General features: G+C 43.4%; 1 protein-coding gene across 1 annotated transcript in view; it reads left to right on the top strand.

Moving 5' to 3' along the window:
• The window catches only part of MATK (megakaryocyte-associated tyrosine kinase), a 224,199-nt gene that overhangs the window by 22,659 nt on the left and 179,576 nt on the right, over positions 1 to 21,964 (top strand). The window contains exons 3-4 of the mRNA XM_040419822.1: positions 9,255 to 9,474; positions 20,039 to 20,132. Coding sequence (XP_040275756.1) covers positions 9,255 to 9,474; positions 20,039 to 20,132 — 314 coding nt within the window. The remainder of the gene's footprint in view (positions 1 to 9,254; positions 9,475 to 20,038; positions 20,133 to 21,964) is intronic.

Below are 21,964 nucleotides of genomic sequence, written 5' to 3'. Positions count from 1 at the left end.
TATTCCAAAGAGCACCTTTCGGATTTCACAGGTCATTTTTTACAGAATTTGATTTCAAACTCCTTACCACACATTTGGGCCCCTAGAATGCCAGGGCAGTATAACTACCCCACAAGTGACCCCATTTTGGAAAGAAGAGACCCCAAGGTATTTCGTGATGGGCATAGTGAGTTCATAGAAGTTTTTATTTTTTGTCACAAGTTAGTGGAATATGAGACTTTGTAAGAAAAAAAAAAAAAAAAAAATCATCATTTTCCGCTAACTTGTGACAAAAAATAAAAAGTTCTATGAACTCACTATGCCCATCAGCGAATACCTTAGGGTGTGTACTTTCCGAAATGGGGTCATTTGTGGGGTGTTTGTACTGTCTGGCCATTGTAGAACCTCAGGAAACATGACAGGTGCTCAGAAAGTCAGAGCTGCTTCAAAAAGCGGAAATTCACATTTTTGTACCATAGTTTGTAAACGCTATAACTTTTACCCAAACATTTTTTTTTAATCAAAGACATGTAGAACAATAAATTTAGAGCAAAATTTATATATGGATGTCGTTTTTTTTGCAAAATTTTACAACTGAAAGTGAAAAATGTCATTTTTTTGCAAAAAAATCGTTAAATTTCGATTAATAACAAAAAAAGTAAAAATGTCAGCAGCAATGAAATACCACCAAATGAAAGCTCTATTAGTGAGAAGAAAAGGAGGTAAAATTCATTTGGGTGGTAAGTTGCATGACCGAGCAATAAACGGTGAAAGTAGTGTAGTGCCGATTTGTAAAAAAGGGCCTGGTCTTTAGGGGGGTATAAACCTGTGGTCCTTAAGTGGTTAAGGATGAAGGGGGCTATAGTCACATTGAATATTAACACTTTCCAGAGACTGTAATGTAATTGGCATGTGTTTATATCAAATGTGACTATGGGTTCATTCTTATGGATGAGGGGAGTTATAGTTCTATTTAACACGCAGTTCATTTTTAGGTCAGCCCCTGAGCTGTCACTTACCAGGGACTTTAGGTGACAGGGGATAGAACAGGGCGACGGAGGTCACTACAACTCCTTCCTTCCTCCTATATCACAGCAGTTCCATTGGTAGTCTGTAGCAACGGCAAATGTTTAATAACCTTACAGATGCTTAAAGAAAAACAAGTTCAGGAGCTTAATAAATAATAGCAAACTGACAAAACTCCTTTCCACACTGTTCTTGGCATACAAGTAGTCTTTTAAGCAAGGAGAGGCTTTGTTCTCTTTGTTCTACATAGTTTGAGTTATACTAGGATTCATTATACCTGTCGCCTCTCCTGACATGTCTGTTTTAGTAACTACTTCCATCCCCTTGTAATAAAAATCCTAGAACATCTATTGTTATGACTCTGTGTTGTTCTATTCCACTATTATTCCACCTAGAAGTTTATGAATTACCAACAGCTTGCAATATAGATATATCTGAGCGTTACCACTTGGTCATGTGTTCCTGCACAGTCTGATAATGATCAACCAGTGGCAGACTGTGAAGGGACACACCCAACTGGTAACTCTCAGTTTTACCTTTATTACAGACTGCTGGTAATTCATTCATAAAACAGACATATCAGGAGAGGTGACAGGATCTCTTTAATTGAATTGCAGTGTATACTGTAGTGGCGCCTGCACAGTGGCAGTTCCGAAGCTGAAGTACAGCCTCTACCCTTGCTCTGCGAATTGGAGTAGCAGTGCATTATAACCTTGTGTCACACTGCTGTGGTGCTGGAAGTAGGGTTCCCACCCCATATTCATATGATTAAATAACTCCAGCACATAGAGGTACTGTTGCAAAGTAGTGATTCTTTTATTCAAGTCAAGTGCGGCTGTATACAATAGTGTGACGTTTCAGCCCTTTGGCCTTCTTCAGACTACAGTCAAAGATAACAAACATAAATACATTAAAAAATAACAGTGCATATATAGATAAACAAGCCAATATTGGGATTATGTAGATAGCTAATACATACAGCGGTACTCTTAGTTATACATCATCATATTACATAGAGTATAAGCACAGGCGTACAAAAGGCAAACTTTTGCAAAGCGCGTAATAGGCAGTACTCAAGGTATATTTTGTGTTAAAAAAAGTACTACAAATATATCTTGAAGCTTATGTAATACAGGCCCCTCAGGCAGAATGGCACGTCTGGTTGACGTCTATGGGATTCCATATATAGGCAATGCTAGACAGAAATACATAGGTCTCTGAAGAACACATCAAGGAATATGTATAACCATTAGAGCATAAACCATATTGTCACTTGAGAACCAGTTCAGACCAAAAGAAATGGTACAGAACCAAAGGAGTAGCGGTGCAAGCAGGAACTTGTCAGGGCCAGGCTAAATGTCCAGATCCGTCAATCTAGCAGCAGGAGGGCACTCCTTGACCTGAGAGAGCAGCCCCACACAAGAATCGCCCACCTGCTTCTTAATGTAATAGTGGTCAGAAGGTCTGTTATGGTTCTGATCAATGGTCAGGTAGGTTGATGCACGGCGAGAGAAATAACACTGACACTAGATAAGGTCAAAGCATAACTCTAATTTATTAGGTGGGGGCTTCACATTATATACCCTCCATATTAGTGGGAGGAGTGGGCTCAAATGATTGGTCTTTTAACAAGAAGGAATGTAAACAGGAAATAAGTTTAAGGCATATGTATGATAGACAGTTTCAAGTATTTGCTGCAAATACAGGTGAAACTCGAAAAATTTGAATATCGTGCAAAAGTCCATTTATTTCAGTAATGCAAATTAAAACTAATTGCATTAATACAGCTTAAAATTAGAATTTTGTGAAAAGGTTCAATATTCTAGGCTCAAAGAGTCACACTCCATACCCCCTGAGCAAAGTGTACCTCAAAAATTTTGACTTTGGGGTTTCATAAGCTATAAGCCATAATCATCCAAATTATAACAAATAAAGGCTTGAAATATCTCGCTTTGCATGTAATGAGTCTATCTCATATGTTAGTTTCACCTTTTAAGTTGCATTACTGAAATAAATTAACTTTGCACAATATTCAAATTTTTCGAGTTTCACCTGTAGTTTCAATCATAGAATGCATACTGGGGGTTGTCTCTAGGACAGACACCATTTTGTAAGTGACAAGCAAGTGTCATTATATTCCATAACAGTCCCCCCTTGGATTCTTGATTGTAGAACTTTCCCTGCCTAGTGAAGCCCTGGGAATACTATTGGCAATCCTCTTCACCCACAGTGGCCACAACCTACCCCTTTTGGGTAGACTCCCGGTTAATCAGACTTATGATAGTACCCTGGGATTCATCTTTCCCTATCTCGGTACGACATCGTAATTGGTGGGGGAACTTGTGTTGAATTCTTTGGTTTCCATTTCTTCTTCACGATATAGCAGCATGATGGGCTGTTCAGTAGTTGAAATCACAATTGTTTCACATTTTTCGGACACAGGGTACAATGCAACATAACACTACTGACATTAATACTAGCATCAAGACTATCACCATACCTATCTGGGTGAGGAAGGATTTTCAATTTTTGAACCATCCAAAATACTCATCCCATGGGTCTGTTATCCCTGAGTTACGTTTTAATTCCTCTGAGAGGTTAGTAAACTTGTTAATTGCTTCAGTTACCTTCCCTTTGGGGCCAGTGTTATCTGGGATGTAGGTGCAGCAAGTTTCCCCAATCATTTTACAAACTCCCCCAGTCTCAGCTAGGATCATATCTAGGGCCATCCTGTTCTGAAAGGCCACAGCAGAAGTAGCCTCTAACTGTTCTGCAATTCATTTGAGGGCATCACGGGTGTAGTTTACAAATCTTTGCTGATTTATAATATATGTCGTTTATCCAGTCGACGTTCTTGTTGATTGTCACCATTGGGAGTAAGGATTCAAATCCAGCTGCCACCTGATCTCTGGCCTTAAACTCTTTGGGGACCCCCCCTTGGGACTCCTATTGCGTCTATATACACATGTGGGTCAAAGCTCCTCTGTGGGGAGGCATCCCTTTTTGACCTCCCTAAATAGGTTTTTGGAGTATACCCTCTAACTGTGGGGTCATCTTCTAGTATGTGAAGGGGCATTATGGCTTTTGCTAGGGCGCATTCACCGGACCAATTGCCTTCTAACCTAGTTCTTATTTTTCCTTCTCCACAGATCCAATAGATGTCCCCTAAAGATACCCTCTGATTCTGTGTTTCAGTGGACAGGTTGCTGTAGGATGAGCAGTACCCCTCTGTGAAGTTTCCCAAGAATCTCTGACTGCCAGGGTTGAAGTAACAGGTGTAGTTACCGGGGTATATGGTTATGCCTTCACCTGGTTTCGGGGGTTTTTACTACCAGGGGGTATTTTCTCTTCCACTTTTCACAGGCAGAGTCATTCACACTAGTCTTGGCGTATAGACTGAGGAAGCAGCTTTCAGTCTCAGGAGGAAGATGCAAGGGCACTGTGCCTAGGTGTGGGCGTGCCCCCCCGGATATGTAACAGTTTGTCTTATTGTGTGTGTCAGCATTGTATTTCATCCATTCTAACCACAGGTTGGTGTCAGAAAATCCTGTATCGGCGGCCATAGTATCTTCAAAGGTGGGGTCTGCTATGGCTGTCATCTGCCTAAGGGAGGTAGTGTAGGGTTTGTACGGAACCTTCTCTATCTTTGTCAGATTATGTAGGTCTTTCAGGTGGAACATGCCCATGTCCCCAGCAGTTACCCCCATCCAGGGGCAGCCTATAAGGTATGTCCCTGCGTCATTGGGGTTGGGGTTTCTATTGTGAGGGTAAGTGGCATGTTGGAGCCTGTCTGTCCACTTGGGTGGCATCTTCCACTCTTAAACAGTGTCATGCGAGTAAGCAAGGATTTACCCTTTTTATCTTTTTTGTCTCAGGCACTCTGAGTTCTGTATCCCCATGGGTCACCCGTGTTCCACCCAACTGCTCCCCACGAGTTACACTGTTCCCCATACTGGTTATCAGTGACACAGATGTATGTGGATCTTTGGCTGCCCGTTTGGTACATGCTACATTGCCATGCTGGTATTGGGCACAATACTAGACTGCAGTAATCGAATTTTAAGGTAGCCACATGAGTACTGGAGGAATTAAAACAGAAAGTAGTCAATATGTAGCCATCCTTCTCTTTTTGTTGGGTGATGGCCACTTGTCCTCCTGTCTATGGAAGATTTTGTGTATATGTGACCGTGTAGGTGTAGACAAAAAGTAGCAGAGCCATAACTGTTGCAACAGGCATCATGCAGATTCAGCGGTAGTTCCCTCGATATCTGAAACTGGCACTCGTATTCTTTTGTAATGTGATGCGTGGATCCAGTTAGGTCTCCCCTCGAGTTTTACAGAAGTTGGGGTGGTCAGCAGCACCTGGTAAGGTCCCTTGTATCGTGGTTCGAGGGTGCTTCTGATATGCTTTTTGACCACCACCCACTCTCCAGGTTTCCTTCTAGGGAGTTAGGATCTGGAATGGAAGAGAAAACTTGTGCATGTATGTTAGACAATTGTTTACTCAGAGCTATCACATATTTGGCAACAGATTCAAATTGCATTTGCAACTGTTGCGGGAAATACTGTCCCATTCTTGGCCCTGTCCCAAATAAGATCTCGTATGGTGTCAGTTTGTGTGGAGGCCTTGGTGTGTGCCTAACTGAAAAGAGTGCTATAGGCAAGCACTGAACCCAATTGAGCCCTGTCTCCCTGGTCATCTTCAAAATTTTTTACTTCAATACCCCTTTCAATCTTTCAACTTTGCCGCTGCTTTGGGGCCTGTAGGGGGTGTGATACGCCAGGTGCGACCCTACCATCCCAGACTTCTTGGGCCAGATTTATCATTCCTCTGACAGCTCACTCCACTTTAACATATGGCTAAAGTCAGTTTTAGCCAAGTCAGATTTATGATCGGCCCTTTAAGACTGTAATAAATGTGGTTTGACGGTAGCAGTTTATCCGTCAGTAAGCAGCTTTACAAAAGTCGCACATCTTTACGAAAAAGTCGCACGTTTTTATGAAAAAGTCGCATGTTCTATTAAAAAGTCTCATAAGATAAGCATGGTCCTCACTGGAGTGGAATTGGGATTTTTTTGCGACTTTTTTGCGACTTTTTTAAATAGTCCCAATAGTAAATCTGTCTAGAGATTCATTTACATAAGAAAACACGCCCACTTTCAGAAAACTGGCGAGCATAGTGCAGAGCAGAAAAAAGTCGCAAATTTGTGCGCAGTTTTAGCGTTTGGGACTTTTTCACTCCATTATTCTGACCTGAGCTAATGATAAATCTGGCCCCTTGGGTTAATCTGGCAGTGCATGCTGGGCCCTGATCACTCTCAATGACCTCAGGTACTCCAAACCTACAGACAAGCTCCTGTATCAGTTTTTTAGCAGTAGTAGTTGTTGTCTGATTTCGGACAGGGTAGGCTTCTGGCCACCCAGATAACAAGTCTATCACTACCAGCACATATTGAAACCCTTGGCACATTGGCATCTCTGAAAGGGATATAAGGCCTTTGGGAGACATTTCAGGGGCGTGGGCTCGGTTCTACCTGGATTACACTCTGCACAGATGAGGCACGCTTGAGTATGTCTCACCAGGATGGGGGTGATCCCTGGGGCCACCCATATTTTATCAATTAGCTCTTTCATGATGGTTTTGGATTGGTGGGTGGGCCCATGAGCTATGGCGGCTATTAGGGGATAGAGAGTTCTGGGTAGGCATACTCTTTCCCTGTGTCCGGAGTCCGGATTCTTCTTCGAGGGCTGACTCTTTCAACCAGTTTTCATTTTCCCTGGCCTGTTTCTGCATTTGTTTCAGTAGGTCCCATGTGACTTCCTCTTGCTCCAGATCTTCTTGTACTGTCAGGATCTGTTCTGTCTGGGCTCCTTTATCTTCCATTGCTGCTCTCTTCGTTGTTTGATCAGCTAGGGCAGGCCTGGCTAACCTGTGGCTCTCCAGCTGTTGTAAAACTACAACTCCCACCATGCCCTGCTGTAGGCTGTCTGAGCATGCTGGGAGTTGTAGTTTTGAAACAACTGGAGAGCCTCAGGTTGGCCATGCCTGAGCTAGGGCATTTCCTCTGGCCTCAGGAGTGTCAGTTCGTATATGGGTTTTTACCTTGATCACTGCCACTTGAGTGGGCAGGAGTACCGCTGCCATTAGGGCCGCTACTGCTGAGGCATTTTTGATTGGGGTTCTTGCGGCTGGGATGTAATCCTGTGCCTTCCATATTAGTCCAAAGTCATGAAAAACTCCAAAGGCATATCTGGAATCCGTGTAGATATTAGCGGTGGAATCTTTCGCCATGAGGCAGGCTTTAGTGAGGGCAATGAGTTCAGCCTCCTGTGCTGACTGGTCTGGGCGCAATTGTTTTGCACACAGCACTTCATGCTCACTAGTGACTGACATGCCTGTATGAAATTTCCCTTTGTCATCGGCCTACCTTGAGCCGTCCACAAAGAGAATCCAATGAGGGTTTGTCAGAGGAGTGTCTTGGACCGATGGTGGTGTCCCTAATTCAGCATCCATCATTGTGATGTAATCATTATCCTGTTCCTGGTAAAGAGAGTCAGTTGAGGTCCATAGTTCTTCTTCCTGAAGATCTTCTTCAGCATGCAGATCAATAAAATCTTCAGAAGCTTCTCCTGAATCTCTAGTATACTCCCCCTTGGAAGAAGAAGGAGTGCAGCAGGGTTAAGGATGTGACATTTCTGAATGGTGACATTATCTGGCAGGAACAGACTACACTGCAGCCGGAGGTGGCGTTGTCCAGTGAGGTGTTTGGGTTGTGTCTGCTGGAGGATGACAGAGATGTCATGCAGAGCCAAAATAGTGAGGGGGTGCCCAAGCACAACGTCAACTGTGACGTCCAGAAAAGAGCTGGCAGCATGGACAGCTCTGACACAGAAAGGGGCAGCTCTGGCTACAGGGAGGATTCTGTTGCCCACATACGGCACAGGTCCACCCCCCTTCTTCTTGATGACACCATAATTATAAGGTGGCTGCCCGGGCATACAGTAATATCTTCCTGTCTTTTCATTATATATCTGTTCTCCCCCCGTCCGTTCTAATTCTTTGCTGCAGTCAAGCCACACCTCCACTGCATTTACTTTCTTTTCATCAGCAAGTTTGCCTTTTTTTTTCATTTAACAATGCTCTCCATGTATCAACACAAAGAGTGCCACCTTTACACATCTAATACTGTTTCTCCAACCTGGGTAAACACTTTGCGAAGCATTTCCCTCTCTTGTCCGCCACATACTGCTCCGGTGAGCAGCATCCCTCGGGAAACTTTCAACATTTCCCATAATGTAATATCTCCTGGAGCCGTCTAGTCTGTAACCTGTGCTTGCACCCTGTGTTCCTGAACTACCTGAGTTCTTCTTTGAGTCAGACACGTAGTACACCTTTGGACCAGTTCTGACCGCCTCCTCCCCTTCTACTATCCGGACAGACGCCTCAGGCTGTACCGCAATGTAGGCTAATGAGGTAGGCTTCCTTATTTTGTAACTCGGTAGTTTATACACAGGTGCTCAAGGTCATAACGACAACAGAACAACACAACACATAAAACACAGTGCATCAAAATCTCATCAATTACTGTGGGGTTCTTACCTACATGCCCTCAAAGGCGCCCCAACTGCTTCCGCACCCCTTCCTCAGACCGATGACAAGAGGCTACACCAGAGGACACATTGTAGGCAAGATTACTCTGTTTTCTTACCTCATATCACGGGTAGCGATCCCGGTGTCTGTTGGTGCGCCCCTCCTACATCTGATCTCTGGGGAAAGGAACAGGGGGGTCCAACCTTTGAGCCCCACACGTCGGGTGCCAAAATGTTCTGGTTCTGATCAATGGTCAGGTAGGTTGATACACTGCTCCAAATTAGATAGATAGATAGATAGATACGTGCATGCACGGCAAGAGAAATAACACTGACACTAGATAAGGTCAAAGCATAACTCTAACTTATTAGGTGAGGCCTTCACATTATATACCCTCCATATTAGTTGGAGGAGTGGGCTCACATGATTGGTCTTTTAGCAAGAAGGAATGTAAACAGGAAATAAGTTTAAGGCATATGTATGATAGACTCAGAGGGATTTCTGACAGTTTCAAGTCTTTGCTGCAAATAGTTTCAATCATAGAATGCATACTGGGGGTTGTCTCTCGGACAGACACCATTTTGTAAGTGACAAGCAAGTGTCCATTATATTCCATAATAGGTCTAACATCTCCCTTTTCTCTTTCACACAATCGCAGTTGGTTCCATGGGCCTATTTCTGGGGAGCAGGCTGTCCAACAGCTTCACTCTAAAGAAGAAGGCTTATTCTTGATACGAGAGTCAGGAAGGCACCCTGGAGACTATGTACTCTGTGTTTGTCACAATGGCAAAGTTATACACTACAGGATTTTTTACCAAGATGGACAACTGAGCATTGATCTCAAAGAAAAGTTCAGCAACCTTATAGATATGATTGAGGTAATAATGCACAGTATATATTGGAGCAGTATTTGATTTGTAGACTTAGGCTACTTTCACACTATCGTTTTTGCTGGAGCCGGCATGGTTCAGCAAAAACGCTTCCATTACTGATAATACAACCATCTGCATCCATTATGAACGGATCCAGTAGCATTATCTTTAACATACCCAAGACGGAGCTGTCATGAACTCTATTGAAAGTCAATGGGGGACGGAAAGCAACGGTTTTCTCTCCGGTATGAGAACGGAACGGAATGAATTTTGGAGCATTCCGTTCTGTTCAGTTAAGTTTTATCCCCCGTTTTTTTCTGGTATTGAGACCCTGTGACGGATCTCAATACCAGAAAATATTAACCATAGTGAAAAAGTAGTCTAAGGCCTCCTGCACACGAACGTATTTTTTTGCGGTCCGCAAAAAAGGGTCCCGTTTTTCCGTGATCCGTGACCGTTTTTTCGTCCGTGGGTCTTCCTTGATTTTTGGAGGATCCACGGACATGAAAAAAAAGTGTCCGCCTGGCCGTGCGGAGCCAAACGGATCCGTCCTGAATTACAATGCAAGTCAATGGGGACGGATCCGTTTGACGTTGACACAATATGGTGCAATTGCAAACGGATCCGTCCCCCATTGACTTTCAATGTAAAGTCAGGAGTTATTATACCATAGGATCAGAGTTTTCTCCAATCCGATGGTATATTTTAACTTGAAGCGTCCCCATCACCATGGGAACGCCTCTATGTTAGAATATACCGTCGGATTTGAGTTACATCGTGAAACTCAAATCCGACAGTATATTCTAACACAGAGGCGTTCCTATGGTGATGGGGACGCTTCAGGTTAAAATATACTAAAAGAACTGTGTACATGACTGCCCCCTGCTGCCTGGCAGGTGCTGCCAGGCAGCAAGGGGCAGACCCCCGCCCCTGTAGTTAACACATTGGTGGCCAGTGTGGCCGCCCCCTCCCCTCCCTCCCCTGTAGTTAACTCATTGGTGGCCAGTGCGGCCGCCCCCCCCCCTCCCCTGTAGTTAACTCATTGGTGGCCAGTGGGCCCCCCCTCCCCTGTAGTTAACTCATTGGTGGCCAGTGCGGCCGGCCCCCCTCCCTCCCCTGTAGTTAACTCGTTGGTGGCCAGGAAACACGGATCACTGATGCGGCTGCAAAACTCTGCATTTTCCGTTTTTTCCACGGACCCATTGAAAGTCAATGGGTCCGCAAAAAAAAACGGAAAACGGCACAACGGCCACGGGTGCACACAACGGTCGTGTGCAGGAGGCCTAATTCAGATTTTTCATCAGACATGATGGGCCAGATTTATCATTCCTCTGACAGCTCACTCCACTTTCACATATGGCTAAAGTCAGTTTTAGCCAAGTCAGATTTATGATCGGCCCTTTAAGACTGTAATAAATGTGGTTTGACGGTAGCAGTTTATCCGTCAGTAAGCAGCTTTACAAAAGTCGCACATCTTTACGAAAAAGTCGCACGTTTTTATGAAAAAGTCGCATGTTCTATTAAAAAGTCTCATAAGATAAGCATGGTCCTCACTGGAGTGAAATTGGGACTTTTTTGCGACTTTTTTAAATAGTCCCAATAGTAAATCTGTCTAGAGATTCATTTACATAAGAAAACACGCCCACTTTCAGAAAACTGCGAGCATAGTGCAGAGCAGAAAAAAGTCGCAAATTTGTGCGCAGTTTTAGCGTTTGGGACTTTTTTGGGACTTTTTCACTCCATTATTCTGACTTGAGCTAATGATAAATCTGGCCCGATGAGTTCCCTGCATAGTATTTGGACCAAACTCTATATTTAAATTGAGAACTGGATAGTGCTTACGACAATATATACTGTAGGCTCTCATGACTCCATATCCCGAAAGGTGTTAGTAGTATGGGATTTCCATAGGGGACAATGGTGACATCCCTGGGTCATACTTGTGCATTTCAATTATACACTATACATTATTTATTAACCATTAAATACCCTAGTATATCACATGTTATTTCTGTCTTGGTCAATGTTCTTTTAGAGTCAACAACTCTGCCTGTGTCTCAAGTTGAGCTTCTCCTTTTCTATAACATGCTGCCTGAGGATCACACTGCATTTCATGGAGACAGCTTCTCTTTAATGCCGTCCCAACATCCACCATGCATGTACTATGAATTTTGGGTCTTCAAGATTGGAACTGAACATAGTCACTAGGTGCCTGCTTGTCATTTACCAGGCGAGCTTTCCTCCTGGGGACTGAGTGATCCCCCCTCTTCCCTGCAAAGGTCACGGATGACATTTGGTTGCTAATGACAGCCTCAGGGCTTGATAGGAACACAGTGAATCTCCCATAGTCTGCAATGGTAAATCATTGCAGTCTATGAGGAAAAGCGATCACATGATCGGATGTTTTTAAAAAAAATATAGATAAAATCTCTAATCACCAAAAATGAATAAACAATTAATGGCGCATCCCAAAATGCCTGAACTATTAAAATATAAAGTTGTTTTGAACAGCGTAACGGAAAAAAAAACATATGGCCAGTTTGCCATTTTTGGTCACTTCACCTCCCCAAAAAAACATTAACATGGTCATATATGGTGTCATTTATCAAACTGGTGTAAAGTAGAACTGTCTTAGTTGTCCATAGCAACCAATCAAATTCCACCTTTCATTTTCCGAAGGAGCTCTGAAAAATGAAAGGTACCTTCTCCAGCAGCTGATCGGCGGGAGTCCCGGGTGTCAGTAGTTCATCACTATTAGGCCACTGGCACACAACCATATGTATTTTGCGATCCGCAAAAAACAGATCTGCAAAAAATACGGATGACATCCGTATGCATTCCCTATATTGCGGAACGGAACAGCTGGCCCCTAATAGAACAGTACTATCCTTGTCCGTAATGCAGACAATAATAGGACATGTTCTATTTTTTTGCGGAACGGAAATACGGAAACGGAATGCACACGGAGTACCTTCCGTTTTCTATGAGGACCCATTGAAACGTATACGGTCCGCAAAAAAAACGGAACAGACACAGAATGATAATACGTTCGTGTGCAAGAGGCCTTATAGTCCAGGAAAACCCTTTTAAAGACACTGCATCTGGGGGGGGGGGGGGGGGATTAGCACACAGAGCACATTCGCAAGTAAAATGGTTGTGGTTTTGGTGCATCTTTACTAGATGTATTATATGGACTACCTTTTTTGGGTGAGATAGAGAGCCCATGTAAGACGCATAAGAGATCCCAGTGGTAAAAAGTGTTCGACAATTCTTTGTATGTATTGCTAGGAGAACAGACAAATTCCATGCAGATGTTGTTTTCTTGGTCGGATTCAACCCTGGGTCCCCAGCGCTGCCAGGCACCAGTGCTTACCAGTCAGCTGGATATTTTTTTTTCTTTTTCAACTCTTTATTTGAAATGGTAAAAATTAACAAGCAAAAAAAAAAAAATATGAAATTGGGGAAGGAAAAATAAAAGGGGAAGGAGATGCACAACAGGAATCAGAAATTTTTATTCCCATTTTATGGACACAGTTTCTGAACCTCATGTAGTTCATCAGAAAATGATTTTGGCTAGTTTCACAGAGAACAGCCTGGCGGAGGTCTCTGGATCTGTCATTGGCGAAGGCTGCTTGAATGTCTGCCAGCCCCATTAGGCCTCTTTCAGACGGACGTCCCGGATTTGCTCCGGATGCGTCCCGGATGCATTGCGGGAAACCCGCACAAGTGCGCACACAATTACAGTCAGTTTTAACTGCGATTGTGTTGTTCAGTTTCTATCGCGCGAGTGCAATGCGTTTTGCACGCGCGTGATAAAAAACTGAATGTGGTACCCAGACCCGAACCAGGGGCCAGATTTATCATTACTCTGACAGCTCACTCCACTTTAACATATGGCTAAAGTCAGTTTTAGCCAAGTCAGATTTATGATCGGCCCTTTAAGACTGTAATAAATGTGGTTTGACGGTAGCAGTTTATCCGTCAGTAAGCAGCTTTACAAAAGTCGCACATCTTTACGAAAAAGTCGCATGTTCTATTAAAAAGTCTCATAAGATAAGCATGGTCCTCACTGGAGTGAAATTGCGACTTTTTTGCGACTTTTTAAATAGTCCCAATAGTAAATCTGTCTAGAGATTCATTTACATAAGAAAACACGCCCACTTTCAGAAAACTGGCGAGCATAGTGGAGAGCAGAAAAAAGTCGCAAATTTGTGCGCAGTTTTAGCGTTTGGGACTTTTTCACTCCATTATTCTGACCTGAGCTAATGATAAATCTGGCCCCAGTACTTCTTCACTGAAGTTCGGGTTTGGGTTAGCTGTTCGGCAGATTTTATTATTTTCCCTTATAACATGGTTATAAGGTAAAATAATAGCATTCTTAATACAGAATGCTTACTAAAATGTCGATTGAGGGGTTAAAAATAAATAAAAAATTTACTCACCTCATCAACTTGATTGCGCAGCCGGCATAGTCTTCTTTCTCCTTTTTCTTTCAGGACCTGCAAAAGGACCTTTGATGACGTAATCACGCTCACCACGTGGTGAGCGTGGTAACGTCAGCGCAGGTCCTGCTGAATGAAGATAGAAGGATCAAAGGATTACGTCATCAAAGGTCCTTTTGCAGGTCCTGAAAGAAGAAAAAAGAAGACTATGCCGGCTGCGCGATCAAGTGGATAAGGTGAGTACATTTTTTTTATTTTTTAACCCCTCAATCGACATTTTAGTAAGCATTCTGTATTAAGAATGCTATTATAAGAATAAAATAATACAGTGAATTTACTTTAATGGGGTCCGGGGTTGCTCATCCCTATCATCTCCTAGCAACCGTGTGTGAAAATCGCTCCGCATCCGCACTTGCTTGCGGATGCTTGCGATTTTCACACAGCCCCATTAATCATTCATTTTCAGGTTATTTTGGATTTTCCACCAAATAGAAGACAACGAAGAGGAAAATCGTTCCTCCTCAGGAATGCCGGAATTTTGAGCACCAGAAAATGTACCAAACTGTGGATGGAACCCATATGCCCCAAAAAACGGCGACTTATCAGTGGATTCCTGTCTACAGTTATTTATAGCAAACTCAGCTAACGACAAAAATGAAGACCACTCTTCCTGATTCTCTGAAACAAAACATCTCAAGTAAGTCTCCAGATTCTGATTAGTGCACTCCGTCTGTCCGTTCGACTGAGGATGAAAAGCCGAAGAGAAGGACAATTGTACACCCAGACGAGTACAGAACGCTTTCCGGAATCTGGAAACAAACTGAGTCCCTCTATCGGACACCACATTCGAGGGAATGCCATGTAGTTTCACGATGTTGTCGACAAACACCTGTGCAAGAGTTTTAGCATTGGGTAGACTAGGTAATGCAATAAAGTGTGCCATTTTACAAAAACGATCTACAACCACCAGAATTACAGTTTTTCCCGAAGAATTCAGTAAATCCGTGATAAAATCCATGGACAAATGGGTCCAAGGTCTGGACGGGATGGGCAATGGAAGCAGAGATCCGGAAGGCTGAGTATGTGTCACCTTAGCACGTGCACAGGTACCACAGTCTGACACATAGTCCTCGAAACACTTACGCAACCCCGGCCACCAAAATCTGCGAGACATGAGATCGACAGTCGATCTGCTCCCAGGGTGCCCAGCAAGCACCGTACAGTGACGTTCCTCGAACACCTTGTGACGTAATTCGGAGGGAACAAACAACTTCCCCGGAGGACAAGAGTCCGGAACATCCTCCTGTGCCTCCAACACCCTGGCCTTAAGATCAGGATAAAGAGCGGATATGACTACTCCTTCAGATAAAATGGGACTAGGGTCATTAGACTCACCCCCCCCCCCCCCCACCCCAGGAAAGCTACACGACAAAGCATCCGCCTTGACGTTCTTAACCCCAGGGCGGTAAGTGACGATGAAGTTAAATCTGGTGAAAAACAATGACCATCTGGCCTGCCTTGGGTTCAGTCGCTTAACCGACTCCAGGTAGGCAAGATTCTTGTGATCCGTAATTACTGTAATAGGGTGAATTGCTCCTTCCAACCAATGCCGCCATTCCTCATACGCCAACTTAATGGCCAGCAATTCCCTATTCCCCACATCATAATTCCTTTCAGCAGTAGAGAGTTTTTTTAGAGAAAAATGCACATGGGCGCCATTTACTAGGTGAAGGACCTTGCAACAAGACTGCTCCTACCCCTACCTCGGACGCGTCAACCTCAACAATAAATGGCTGAGTCACGTCCGGTTGCATCAGAATAGGGGCCGAAGCAAAACATTCTTTCACAGCAGAAAAGGCCTGTAATGCCACATCAGACCAGACCGAAATATCCGCCCCTTTCCTAGTCATGTCTGTTAAAGGTTTAACCACCGATGAATAGTCCAAGATAAATTTACGGTAGTAGTTGGTAAACCCCAAAAACCGCATAAGCGCTTTCAGATTTTCGGGTCGATCCCAGTCCAACACGGCACGGACCTTCTCAGGATCCATACGAAAACCTGAGGATGAGAGCAGGTAACCCAGAAATTGCACTTTCTGTACAGCAAATACACACTTTTCCATCTTAGCATACAACTTATTCTCTCTTAGGATCTGTAACACCTGTCTCACATGATCCTAATGAGTCTCCATATCAGGCGAATAAATTAGTATGTCATCAAGGTATACAACGACAAACCTCCCCACCAGATGATGAAAGAGGTCATTGACAAAGTGTTGAAAAACCCCATGAGCATTGGTTAACCCAAAGGGCATGACCAGGTTTTCAAAATGACCCTCAGGGGTATTAAATGCAGTCTTCCACTCATCCCCCTCCTTGATCCTTACCAGATTATATGCCCCCCTCAGATCCAACTTAGAGAACACCTTGGCACCGACAATCTGACTAAACAAATTCGGAATCAAAGGAAGGGGGTAAGGATCACGGACGGTAATACGATTGAGCTCACGGAAGTCCAGGGATGGTCTCAGGGTGCCATCTTTTTTTTTACAAAGAAAAACCCAGCAGCCACTGGGGACTTGGATGGTCTAATATGTCCCTTTGCCAAACTCTCGGTAATATACTCTCGCATGGCCTTTCTTTCGGGTTCCGAAAGATTATACAACCAAGATTTGGGCAATTTAGCTCCGGGAATAAGATTGACGGGACAGTCATACTCCCGGTGCGGAGGCAACTCCTGATTACCACTCTCAGAGAAAACATCAGAAAATTCTGAAATGAACGAGGGTACAGTTTTAGTGGTCACCATAGAGAATGATGCATTAAGACAGTTGTCCATGCAAAAATCACTCCAATCGAGAATCTGTCTTGCTTGCCAGTCAATGTTAGGGTTATGTTTACTTAACCATGGTAAGCCCAACACCAACGTAGCAGGCAGACCCTCCAATGCATAACAGGAGATAGATTCCTGATGCAAATCACCCACTCTTAAATGAATGTCATTCACTACCTGCGACAGGCATTTTTGGGTGAGAGGTGCTGCTGAGTCAATTGCAAAGACAGAAATACTTTTCTCTAATGCATTAGTAGTCAACCCATGAATGCGTACAAACTCTCCATCAATCAAGTTAACTCCTGCCCCACTGTCGATAAATGCTTCAATTTTCACAGTTTTGGACTCTAGCGCCACCTCGGCAGTCAGGAGAAAACGGGTACTACCAGTAAAAGACAAATGTAGGTTTTCTTGCTCCCCATCCACACCATCAATAGTAATTTGAGGATTAAAAGGTTTTTTCTTTTTGTTTACACCTTGATGCTGCAAGTACGGACAAATGTTCACAAAATGTCCCTTCTTGCCACAATAAAAGCAGACTCCTTTCACATGACCCAAGCTTTTGCCAGGAGTAGCTCCTCCTAACTGCATAGGCTCATCACAAGGCGCAACTACCAGTGTCTCTCCACCATAAGTGTCAAAGGAAGCAGTACCCTTATTGGACAGTACGTCCTGAAGGTTAGGACCCCTAGATCTCTCCCTCAGGCATCTATCTAGATGTACAGCAAGGGACATAGCTGCCTCCAATGACACAGGATTTTCATGAAAGGCCAACGCGTCAAGCAGTCTCTCAGAGAGACCCTGACAGAATTGGCTGCAGAGAGCAGGATTGTTCCACTCAGTATCGGTAGCCCATCTCCTAAATTCAGAACAATAGGTCTCAGTGGAACGATCTCCCTGCCGCAAACTCTGTAACTTGGTCTCGGCCTGAGAGATCCGATCCGTGTCATCGTAGATGAGACCCAAGGCTCTGAAGAATTAATCTACCGACTGGAGGGACAGTGATCCGGTCGGCAGAGAAAAAGCCCAAAATTGGGCTCATGACTCCCTGAACCGGATGAAATTGTCACTACCCCGGAAAACCTGTCCGGGAGAGCCACCTTCGGTTCAGGACAGGCCTGGGACCCACCACCGGAACCAGCAGCCTGTGGACTCTGAATCTGCAAGACAGTTGCACGGAGGTCTGCTACCTCCAAAGTCAGATTCTGCATCTGTTCGACCAGTGCAGACATAGTATCCATAGCTGCACAGATCAGAACAAAAATGGCGGTATGGGCTCTGGATAATGTCACGGATGTAGTAGGGGAGAACACCAAAACACAATCAAGAAGGAAGGGGAAAGACACTAGGCCTCACCGCTAGGGAAAGAAAAGGATCACCACCTATAAAACCCTGCTCCTGGCCCTAACTCCTATCCGTATGGGTACTTCTCGATGGTAGAGATACCCATACACGGGAACCTAGAAAACCCTGGTGACCCTCAGATGCCCTAAAGATAATGACTGGGCAGAGACCACCTGTTCCTTCCCTGGTGAAGGAACTAGCACCTCACTGAGGCCTAGTAAACAAACGACAAGCGGAACACTTAACTTCAGAGGATGAAGGATGAACAGGACTTCAACACGAACCACACTCCAGTTCTTCCAAGACCAAATGAAGCTATCCCAAGCAAGGAGTGATGGGAAAAGTCAGACTAAATAGGGCGAGGTAGAGGTCACATGATCCACACCTGAACAGGAGGTGTGGACATACCAGCAATACACAGACAAAGTGAAACCAAAAGAGGCTGTCAGATCACTAATGCATAGATAATCTTTCAGACCTTCTGGGACCTGTCACAGATGTGACAGCTTGCCCATATAATTCTATCATGACGGATCAAAACGGAATGCCTGTAAAGGTTTCCGTTTTGATTTCCGTCTTATGGATTGCGTTATTTTCCATTCTAACCATGTTAAAATGGAAAGCTATAACAGAATACATAACAGTGATATGAACAAGCCCTTACTGAGATATTTTCTAGGGAAGAATTCCCCTTAATATGTTGATACACTGAGACACCTCATGGTGATAAATGTCGTCCCTTCGGCTCTTTAGAATCTGTTGCTAGAATCCATGTGCATCGATACATTCTCTGTGTACATGGCTCCACCATGTGTAATAATGAAAGGGATCATTTATGAAATCAGATACACCAGTTTTGTAGCAGTTGCTAGTCATGGCAACTGGAACATTTTTCCGACATTTCGTGATCCTCACCACTTTTCACAGTGGTCTATGCTTAAAGGGTTTCTGTCACCCCATTAAACCGTTTTTTTTTTTTTTCTTTAATAATAATCCCTATAGTGCGATCTCATGATACATAATCAAATTAATAATTTTGGTTCAGTAGATTTTGCTAAAAAACGATTTTTAAAATATGCTAATTACCTTGCTACCAGCAAGTAGGGCGGCTACTTGCTGGTAGCAGCCGCATCCTCCGATGGTAATGACGCCCCCTCGGCATGCTGATTGACAGGGCCAGGGAAGGGAATCCTTCTCTGCTGGCGCTGTTAGAATTTGAAATCACGCGCCTGCGCCGTACCTGGCTTCAATCGGCGCAGGCGCACTGAGAGGCGGCCGCTCTGCTCGACCGCTCCATCCTCAATGCGCCTGCGTCGATGACGTCATCGCATACACCCGGAAGAGAAGACGCCGGCGTCAATCAGCATGCCGAGGGGGCGTCATTACCATCGGAGGATGCGGCTGCTACCAGCAAGTAGCCGCCCTACTTGCTGGTAGCAAGGTAATTAGCATATTTTAAAAATCGTTTTTTAGCTAAATCTACTGAACCAAAATTATTAATTTGATTATGTATCATGAGTACGCACTATAGGGATTATTATTAAAGAAAAAGAAAAAAAAAGGTTTAATGGGGTGACAGAAACCCTTTAAGAGCTAAAAGTGAGATTAGATCTGGATTATGGCTTTTTTACTATGTGTGACATTTGAAAAAGTCGCTAAAAAATCGCAACCTACACCAAACAACCTCTGGTGTACTTTTACACCTAAAGGTGTAAATAACATTACACTCGCACCACTTTTTAAGATACACCAGTTCATACATTTGGTGCAGGCACACAAAACAAAGCCAGACTTAAAACTGAGACAAAAAAAACCCTGAAATGATAAATGTCCCCCTGTATGTCTGTAGCTCCATCTGTAAATACTTTTAGATGATGCTGAGTCTGCTGACCATTTTTTCTGTTGTCCAGTAGCCAATGTCTGTTCTGTAATATCCTTGTTTTATTTCCAGTACTACACAGTTACCCAGGGAGTCCTTGCCACAAAGCTAATGAAACCCAAACCAAAACAAGGGGCAAAATCAGCAGAAGAGGAACTTGCAAAAGGTTTGTGTGTTTTTAAAATCTTGGATTAACCACCTCAGCCCCCAGTGCTTAAACACCCTGAAAGACCAGGCCACTTTTTACACTTCTGACCTACACTACTTTCACCGTTTATTGCTCGGTCATGCAACTTACCACCCAAATGAATTTTACCTCCTTTTCTTCTCACTAATAGAGCTTTCATTTGGTGGTATTTCATTGCTGCTGACATTTTTACTTTTTTTGTTATTAATCGAAATTTAACGATTTTTTTGCAAAAAAATGACATTTTTCACTTTCAGTTGTAAAATTTTGCAAAAAAAACGACATCCATATATAAATTTTGCTCTAAATTTATTGTTCTACATGTCTTTGATTAAAAAAAAATGTTTGGGTAAAAGTTATAGCGTTTACAAACTATGGTACAAAAATGTGAATTTCCGCTTTTTGAAGCAGCTCTGACTTTCTGAGCACCTGTCATGTTTCCTGAGGTTCTACAATGCCCAGACAGTACAAACACCCCACAAATGACCCTATTTCTGAAAGTAGACACCCTAAGGTATTCGCTGATGGGCATAGTGAGTTCATAGAACTTTTTATTTTTTGTCACAAGTTAGCGGAAAATGATGATTTTTTTTTTTTTTTTTCTTACAAAGTCTCATATTCCACTAACTTGTGACAAAAAATAAAAACTTCCATGAACTCACTATGCCCATCAGCGAATACCTTGGGGTGTCTTCTTTCCAAAATGGGGTCACTTGTGGGGTAGTTATACTGCCCTGGCATTCTAGGGGCCCAAATGTGTGGTAAGGAGTTTGAAATCAAATTCTGTAATAAATGGCCGGTGAAATCCGAAAGGTGCTCTTTGGAATGTGGGCCCCTTTGCCCACCTAGGCTGCAAAAAAGTGTCACACATGTGGTATCTCCGTATTCAGGAGAAGTTGGGGAATGTGTTTTGGGGTGTCATTTTACATATACCCATGCTGGGTGAGAGAAATATCTTGGCAAAAGACAACTTTTCCCATTTTTTTATACAAAGTTGGCATTTGACCAAGATATTTATCTCACCCAGCATGGGTAAATGTAAAATGACACCCCAAAACACATTCCCCAACTTCTCCTGAATACGGAGATACCACATGTGTGACATTTTTTGCAGCCTAGGTGGGCAAAGGTGCCCAAATTCCTTTTAGGAGGGCATTTTTAGACATTTGGATACCAGACTTCTTCTCACGCTTTGGGACCCCTAAAATGCCAGGGCAGTATAAATACCCCACATGTGACCCCATTTTGGAAAGAAGACACCCCAAGGTATTCAATGAGGGGCATGGCGAGTTCATAGAAAAAAAAAAATTTTGCCACAAGTTAGCGGAAATTGATTTTTTTTATTTATATCTTGGGACAAAAATTTCAATCTTTCATGGACTCAATATGACCCTCAGCGAATACCTTGGGGTGTCTTCTTTCCAAAATGGTGTTATTTGTGGGGTGTTTGTACTGCCCTGGCATTTAAGGGTCTCCGCAATCATTACATGTATGCCCAGCATTAGGAGTTTCTGCTATTCTCCTTATATTGAGCATACAGGTAATGAGATTTTTTTTTTCCGTTCAGCCTCTGGGCTGAAAGAAAAAAATGAACGGCACAGATTTCTTCATTCGCATCGATCAATGTGGATGAAAAAATCTCTGCCAAAAAAAGAAAAAGGAGGGGAAAGGCGTCTGCCAGGACATAGGAGCTCCGCCCAACATCCATACCCACTTAGCTCGTATGCCCTGGCAAACCAGATTTCTCCATTCACATCAATCGATGTGGATGAATAAATCATTGCCGGGATTTTTTTTTTTATATATACAAA

Source organism: Bufo bufo, chromosome 2 (assembly GCF_905171765.1).
Source record: "Bufo bufo chromosome 2, aBufBuf1.1, whole genome shotgun sequence".
In the NCBI taxonomy this organism is placed as follows: domain Eukaryota; kingdom Metazoa; phylum Chordata; class Amphibia; order Anura; family Bufonidae; genus Bufo; species Bufo bufo.
The sequence above is the reverse complement of the archived record's forward strand: the minus strand, read 5'-3'. Positions and strand labels throughout refer to the sequence as shown.